At 35.9% G+C, this 9,018-nt stretch overlaps 1 protein-coding gene across 1 annotated transcript; it reads right to left on the reverse strand.

Moving 5' to 3' along the window:
- Window positions 1-370: 370 nt before the first annotated feature.
- Window positions 371-1,339, reverse strand: LOC118579327 (taste receptor type 2 member 123-like; the record flags this gene model as incomplete). Its single annotated transcript, XM_036180504.1, has 1 exon — window positions 371-1,339. A coding segment is annotated over one exon (969 nt), but the record flags the coding sequence as incomplete, so codon positions are not given.
- Window positions 1,340-9,018: the final 7,679 nt, after the last annotated feature.

Consider the following 9,018-nt stretch of genomic DNA (forward strand, 5'->3'; position numbering starts at 1 on the left):
CTGTCACACACACACATACACACATGTATATATGTATGTATATATGCATGTTTGTATACTTAATTATAGGTTTTCTTAAGTAAATAGTTAATGGTATGGTTCTTTGTGACTTTTTCAGCCCTCCATATGGTTATTTTTATCAATCTAGATCCCCCTCCTCCTGCATATACCTCCCTCCTCCTTCCCTCCTTTACTCACCTCCCTATGAGATCACTTGTACACTGCTATTCCCCTTTACCTTCCTCCCACCTTCCTCTGTGTTTACCACTCCCCAAGGAGCCCCACTTTTCCCACTTCCCCTATCAGACCACTTGTTTCTATGAACTGATTGATCATCCTAAAGAATTTACATATTGAACCCTGGAATTTACTAGGGACCCAAGGTGTCCATATCTTTGGACTGGCATCTCAGCCACCACAGCACAGAAAGGGTGGCTCGTCTCAGCTTTCTGTTTCCCAGAATCAAGACAAATGAGTGACTTGTAGGAAAAGCTAATCCAGAAGAATACTCAAATAAAATGGTCACTGCTTCCTCCACTGATCCAAGGCTCGAAATTCCTATAACAATAAAAAGTAAATATGTTGCATATAGCAACAGGAAGGAAAACCCAGTTTGCAAGGCTTTCATGTGGGCCAAGGTGCTGACATCTCTGGATCTTTTGGCACTGAGTTGCATCTTTCTGAGATGCTTCCATAAGGAAAAGATGAGCAGAAGAAAAGCTACCAGGGACACAATGAAGGGTATGAACATGAACATTGAATTTGTGGGTAAGAAAACATGGGATGAGTTGGTGAACAAGAGAGCTCTGGGAAATTGTGTCAAGTTTCTCAAACTATAAAACATGTTTCCTTCATGTGAATCAATCCATAAATGAATACATGCCAGTTTAACTACAATGTTTAAAATCAAAAGGATCAGAGATACCAGTAATGTTGCTAAAACCACTTCTTTAACTCTCCACTTTAGGTAAAGAAAAAAATAATTAGGAAAAATTGCTACCTTAAGGAAATAAAAGACACTGAGGCATGTAGCAAGCCATGTACTAAAATGGTTATTCACTATCCAGATAATTTCAGTCACTATGAGTATTTCTGAAGTCATAAACAAATGTGGGCACAGTACATATACCAGAACACAAACAAGCGCAGACCACACCAAAAAGAGTCTGGAAAAGGCCAGAGCAGTGAGGATCTGATCCACCGAAGAGATCTTTCCTTTCTTTACCCAGTCCATGATATTCACCAGGGCTATGAATCCATTTCCTAAGGTTCCAGTTACTATTTCCATAAATAAGGTGATTGAAGAAGCAAACAATAGGCTGTTGTTCATTGTCTGTGAAAATATGTTTCAATTTGTAATATCACCACTGTGTTTAAAAAGCTATGTATATTGGTTATTAAAAATTCAAAATATCCATTCTTTAAAATTCCATGTAAACAATACTGACTAGGAAACACCTAAATTTCTCAGGACTTGGCTCATAATTCCTTCATGAAAAATCTTGTTTTTGTTTCCCAAAGAGCCCAGCTATGCTTCATCCAGATGCTGCATGCCTTACATCCAACAGTTTGGAATTTTCTTAAGTTGAGTAAAATGTTGAATTCTCATCTGCTAACATACAAACAAAGCCTTATTTATTTGCATTATTTTTTGCCTTATCTACACATTTTAGTAACACAACAATATTAAAAAATATAATTCATATAGTTATTTAAAAGAATATGAAATGGTATATGTATTCCCTAAAATGATGATTTATATAGATTTCAGTTAAATAAATGAACAGAAATGTTATTACACACACACACACACACACACACACACACACACACACACACGTAAATCTATGTAGACGTTGATAAAAAGTCTTCATGCATAGTACCCAAATTGTCTAAAAATCTCTTTGGAGATCACTGCTGCTATGTTCATGTCACAGAGACTATACTAGTCATTTTACTTTACATAAGTCAATATGGGCAATCATCTACACATACACATGACGACACACAAGCATAAGCACATATTTATTGAAATCCACCTCTCTTATATTTCCATTCCAACAAAAGTTCTCACTGATTCAATGACCATGTATCTAGCTTATGCTTAGTAATATGATTATTTTTCTGCATTTATTTTATTTATTACAGAACTAATAATCTAGAGCCTTACTCATGCCAGATAATTGTTTTTACTGACAAGTTATATCTCTGGCCACCTTTTTACTTTTTAGTGTGAGAAAGTCTCACTGAGTTGCTTAGTCTGGCCTCAAAGTCATTCTACAGACCAAACAGGATATGAACTTCAACTTCACAAGCAGCTGCAATTATAAACAAGTTTCCCCAAGGCACAACTTCCCTTGTAGTTTTTTTTTTTTTAACACTGTTTTACACAGAATTCCAAGGTACCATCACATGAATTCAATGCAAATATTCAGCAATCCTAGGGAATATTCTTCCATGTGTAGGAATAAGGTACTTTTATGCAGTCCCGGGAGCTGTTTTTAAGGTAAATGAGTTCCTCTGAAAAGAAAGAATCCTCCTTAGTTCTTACCTCTTCCTGTTCAGTAGGTTGATTCCTTTATTAGCACCAAAGACCTGAAGTTTTCTATCTGCTTTTCCTCACCTACTACATCTGCTCTGTAACCATCTTTTTTGGCAACATGACAGACAAAACATGATACACGGCCTTGGAAAGGTAGGAAGTAAAAATCATGGTACAGTCATCCTTACTTAAGAAGTTATTAAACTAGAGAAAATAATATATCATTTGCTAGCATACAAAAAAACCAAGTCTCTTAATTGTCATACATTCTCCAGGGAAACCAGGAGAATTCATTGTGGAGACTGACGGTATATTCCCTATAGTCCCCTAAAGCAGGCTATGCCAAATGTGAGTCCTGTATACTTTAAAGACTGACAAGCAACTACGGTTAGGGAGAGATGTATTGAGAATGAAAGCAGGCCAAGATGGGCAAATCCTAAGGAAAAAGTAACAATGGAAATAGACCTACCATCAGCACAGAGATGGAACGTTCTCCTGTTCGCTCTCTGTCAGTACTGTAAAACACTGGAGTTAATTTACTTAACAGGAAGGAATTTTTGGCTCACAGTCTTGAGGTTTCCGCTCAGGATCACCTGGCTCCACTGTTCTGTGGACTATGGTAAGGCAGAAGTCTAACAGGAATGGAGCAGAACTGCTCCCGTCCTGAGGCAACAAAGCAGCGTGTGAGAGGCGGCTGTAGAACTTCTATCCCCTCTGAAGGCACGCCTCAATGACTTCACATCCTTCTCCAAGCTCCTGATCCTTAAAGATGCAATCACTTCCTACAACACTTCAGATTAGTGGCCTAGGCTGAAAGGCATGGCCTTGCAGGGACATGTAACACAAATACGTTATGGTTCTTCTGGCTTCTCTCCTCTAGGTAATAGGAACATGCTTTGAGAAGAAAAATGTAAACGCAGTCATAGGGAACAACTGTGTGGAGTGAATCCTGATGGCAGAATGTCCTGAGCTTTTAGAAAAGGAGCTGAACTAGAAGAAGTCTTGCTACACTCAGCCCTGAGGGACTGGTCCTGAAGGATCACTATATCCCCTTTCACTCTGGATGGAAACTCCTTGGCTTTGCACTTGAACTGTAGCTGCTGGGTAAGGACAGGGTTTTTCAGACAAGGTGAATTTGCCTCCAAGGGTAATTTCCAATAAGTCCCAAAGTCAGAAAAAGTAAGTCAGTATTTGAGAAGAGCAGTGTCTTACTCTATTTCAGAACCAGCATTTTATTAAGAAGTAGAAGTAAGTCATCAATGAGTTTTGTGTTAGATATGTCATTCTTGGTTTTATAAACTGAGTATACCAAACATAAGTAGTGAATCATACATAATTTTCTGTGTATCTGTGTACATTGATATTTGTTTCTAAAATTATAATCCTCTGTCTATTGATGTATTGTTACATATAACCTTTGAAAAATCTTCTATATAAAAGTCATTGTGATTGAAGATAAGTAAATTTATTATGTTCTATTCTGCATGAATTTTTAGTAGTGTTGCTTTTAAATTTACCTTGTACATTTGAAGACAAATACACAATATTTTATAGTTCAAAGGCATTCATAAATACACATAAATCTAAATACACATAATCATAGTGAAACATATGTGGGTAATCACCTTATTGCCCTGTAAGAGACTATGTATCTATGTACCTAGTAGAGAAAATATATGATAGCACATTAAGTAGTAAGGTCCTCAAAACTGGCCATAAATTAATTGAGCCATGGGGCTCTATTATGATTAAGGAGAACAGGAAAAAAACAGTAAGAGGCAGATCATTTCTGCTTAGTAGCCAACCCTAAAACCCAGGAGATAGCAATGTCCTGAAAAGCTAGTAATTTTTAGTCACTGCTGCCCATGTATCAAAGTTCTTCTGATAAATACACTGAAAACATATCACAAGAACACCAAGGTTTATTTACCTGGAGCATCCAAAGACCCGGGGTCACTTAGCAGATGATAGTGTGAGAGGACAGGATGCAAAAATTATCTTCTCTGAGACTAGCAGGCATGAGGTCTTCACTAAATTGAATATCTGAACTGAAGAAATTTTGTAGTCCACTAAATGGAACAAGTTTCTAAGTGTCATTTACCCTTCTTCAAAAGCTTTGCCTCCTGTCCAACCCAAGGAATTTCTAATGTATTTGTGTGTTTTGCCTAATCCTAAGTATACAGTTGAAATTTACCAATTTGACAGCTAACAAACTCTCATGTTCCTCTTGATCTGTGGAGTGAAGGAATTATTATAGGCAAGGCCAAAAGATCTCAAAGCCTATGAAATACTCTATTTCTTTTATAGCCAATAATATACAATCACTATAGTTGCCAAGGAATAAACTGATTGTTACAACAGTCTTGAAAATTACAGGAAACAGTGTTAAATTCTAGTCATAATAATATTCGGTTAGCATATTTGCATGCTGTCATAACCAGTTAAAATACAGAATAAATGCAGATTAGCATAGATTTGCATTACCCAGGCAGATATCTGCTCTCCAGGTATAGTCACTGAGCAGACATCATCCCGGCACTCTGTATGTGCTTCTGCATTGATAAATGTCTTTTAATGGATGTTCAGTCTCAAGAACCTCATCACAATTACCATGGGTTTCTAAGAAAAGCAAAACACTTCACTGCTTCATATAGGCTGTATCACATGAGTTAGCAAGTCTTTTGATTGTGTTTGGGGGATTTTTTAGCCCCAGAGATTGAAGCCAGAACCTCATGCATGCTAAGCACACATGCAGAGTTGCATCTCTAGCACCCTGCACCAAGTTTTACAGTTCATAAAATGCTAATTCAAAATATTAATTACTAATAATTTTATTACCAGAAAGTATAAAATTCCTAAAATAACAGAAAATATAAAATAAGATCCAAATTCATAAGAGGGGAGTTACAACAGATTTCATAGGAATCCAGAGAAAAATGTAGAAACTTTATACCTCACAAAGTGGGAAAATCCAGAACAGTGGTTCTCAACCTTCCTAATGTAGCTATCATTTAATACAATTCTTCATGTGGTGATCCCCAATAATAAAATTATTTTGTTGCTATTTCATAACTGTAATTTTGATACTGTTATTAATTGTGAGGTAAATATCTGATATACATGAAAACTGATATGCGACCCCCAAAAGGTCACAATCCAGAGACCAAGAACCACTGAACTAGAAGAAGAGAATAAAAGCCTAGACACACAACTTACCAAAATTAAAATAGTGAGTTATAAAAAACTAAACGGGTTTGTAACAAGTAACAATATTGGTGCAGTTATAGAAATCTCCCACAAATAACACCTGGAACCTGAATGATTCACTAGAGTACTATCAAAACTTTAAGGAATAATTTTTACCAATAGTCCACAAACCATTCCACAAAACGAAAAAGGAAAGGACAAAATTTTCCCAATACCAAAACTGGGCAAGGATATAACACAAAATAAAACTAAAGGCCAATTTCTCTAAAGGACACAGATGTAATAAATTTATTGCAAAAATTATTCAAGAACACCTTAGCAGGAGATGAAGGCAGAGGAAATCTGAAGCTGAGTCAGTCATGATTACACAGTGAATTTGAGAGCAACATAGACTGCAGGAGACCCTGTCACAAACACATAAAAATATTAGGTACACCTAATATTTAATGCCATTTATATATAAGACTTCCAAGAAAAATGAAATAGTTAGAAATAATTGATATTGCATATCAGTTTTCATGCATGTAAGATATTTACCTCACAATTCATAACAGTAGCATAATGTATACCATAACTAAATTAGTTTCATGCTAAGGATATAAGCTTGACCCAATATATGCAAATAAAGAAACAATGCAATACATAAACAAATTTAGATTACATCATCTCAATAGATATTGAAAATGCATTTGACAATATTTTTCATCTCGTCCTAATAAAAGTCCTGAAATTAGGGATAGGAGGAACATCCCTCCACCTAAAAAAGGAGAGACATAACAGTGCTGTTGCCATTTTAGCACAGAACCAGGAACAAGGCTGGAATGTCACTCTGCACTCCTACTGTTTTTTAGTCAGTATAGTGCTTAAAAATGTAGCAAGCAAAGTAGTTCAAGAGAAAGGAATAGAAACAGAAAAGCAGGAAGGTAAAGTGTTTGCATTTCTAGACAGTGTGAATCTATGCACAAAAATAATTAAGCCTTGATAAGAAACTTTAAGATCTTAGACTTTGAACAAAGTAAAGGGATACAAATCTCAGCACACAAAATCCAATAGGCTTCTATATATCTGTAACAAACTTTGCAAAAATATTTAATGCCATTTATATATAAGACTTCCAAGGAAAATGAAATAGTTAGAAATAAATATAGTAACAGAAATAAAAGAAACTCTACAGCGGAATACTTTAAGACAGAAATTGAAGAAGACACTAAAAGATTGAAAAGTCTTGATGCTCAGGGACAGGCAGAATAACATTGTGAAAACAGATGCATCATCTAATTATAGACATGTTGCAATTACCTTCAGAACCAAATTAAAATTCCCAACAAAAGTAGACCAAATCATAAAGTTCATATGGAAGCACAAATACCCCCAAGTAGTCAGAGCAGTCATTAGCAGAAGGCAGTACTGAGGTGTAAGAACGCATGCAACCACATTTAAAAACATTGTAACACTGACATAAAGAGACATATAGACCCGTAGACAAAACTAAAAACTCCACAAGTTAACCCACACTCTAGGATGTAATTTTTATAATATTGAGAACACAAATTCAGAAAATCAGATAGCCACAATTTAAATGGTTAAAGGCTGTAATGTAAGACCTACTACCTTCAAACATCTAGAGAAAAATAGGTTAATCATTTGAAGACACAGTCTTCCCTAGAAAGACTCCAATAACACATGAAATAACTCCAAAATTAACAAATGAGATTACATAAAATTAAAAAGCCTCTACATGGCAAAGAAAACAATTAGCCGAGTAAAGAGACAGTACACCGAGAAGGGGAAAAATTGCTGCCATCTATGTATCAGGCAGGATTAATCAAATACATTAAGCATTGCAAAATGAACTCACATGCAAGGCATCCAACCAACAAATGGGTTAATAATCCTCCAGAGAGGAAATACAAATGGTCAATAAATATTTGAATGACTATTAAACATCCTCACCATCAGTGGAATGCAAATTAAAACTGCTTTGAGATTCCTTCTCATTCCTGTCTTTAAAAAAAAAAAAAGGCAATAAATGCTGTTGAAAATGAAAGGAAAGGAGGAGCCTTTACTTTCTGCTGGTTTAACATAAACTGGTTCAGTCACTAGGGAACCCCAGAGTTCAAAACAATGAAAATCTATGACCTAGCCAAACCACCCTGAAGTATATAATTTCTAAATCAACAAGGCACAGATAAATTTGCATATCTACATTTACTGAAGTACTAGCTAGCCTAGATGTTCCTCAAAGCCACTAAGTTAATAAAGAAATATAGGTTAGTAGTTAGCCATTTATAACAATCAAACGTATAGTCATGTTAGGTATGCTTTCAAGGTCAATGAGAGACATATTTTAAATAGACTTATAGTCTTCAAATGATTCAGAGTTCTGGCATTTAAATGTTTTAATAATATAAGGCTTTTCATAACAGTGAGACACATCAGCTCCTGGTAGCACCAGTTTACTCCAAAAGAGGATGATGGACATCAAAGAACATCTACATGGAGTTTGCTTTCATTTGTGGCAAAGTTAGACACTGGGCAAAGAAACTGCCCTTGCCTCAACTGCTGATAGTTGCTGTCCAAATTGGACATGCAAGACACAAAAGAAGGCAACTGCTGAATTTTTGCCAACACAAGATAGACAGTCCTTAAAAATTCCTGCTTCACAGTAAAGTTGACAGATACTTTAGATCTGTAGGCTGAAGATGGATGCCCCGACATTGCAGAGGAACCTTGGGTGATTGTCCAGGCAGCCATAAGTCTCTGTCATTTCTTAATTTTAGAAGCTGCTTATTCTGCACTTTCTGTTTACTAAGGTAATATTATGTCCTTCTCAGGACTCTGATTGGGGTTAAAGATGAGGTAATTATAATTACAGTTTTCCTTAGTTATGATACAAAGTAAATTAGGTACAAAACTTTGAACTCAACAAGCTAGGATAGATGATAGATTATTTTCTCTGATTTTGTCAAAATACTAATGGACTGGACATTGTGAATGTATATCTTACTTGATAACTGTTCTTATTGTATATAGTTTTACTATTTTAGAGTTGAAATCTTTCATTTTTATTTAGATAGAAAGTGAGAAATGTTGTGAGAGAATTGTTCATATGGCCATTCCACTGTGCCAATAAAGCCATGTTGAATCAACTGACGGAGTCAATGATTGGCTGACTGGGAGCAGCCATAGAGTTGCTAGAGGACTAAGCCAGTCTGCTAGAAGGGGACAGGAAGAAAGAAGTGGGATTCCTGGGGGATTTCCAGGGCTGA

Source organism: Onychomys torridus, chromosome 3 (genome assembly GCF_903995425.1).
Source record: "Onychomys torridus chromosome 3, mOncTor1.1, whole genome shotgun sequence".
Taxonomy (NCBI): domain Eukaryota; kingdom Metazoa; phylum Chordata; class Mammalia; order Rodentia; family Cricetidae; genus Onychomys; species Onychomys torridus.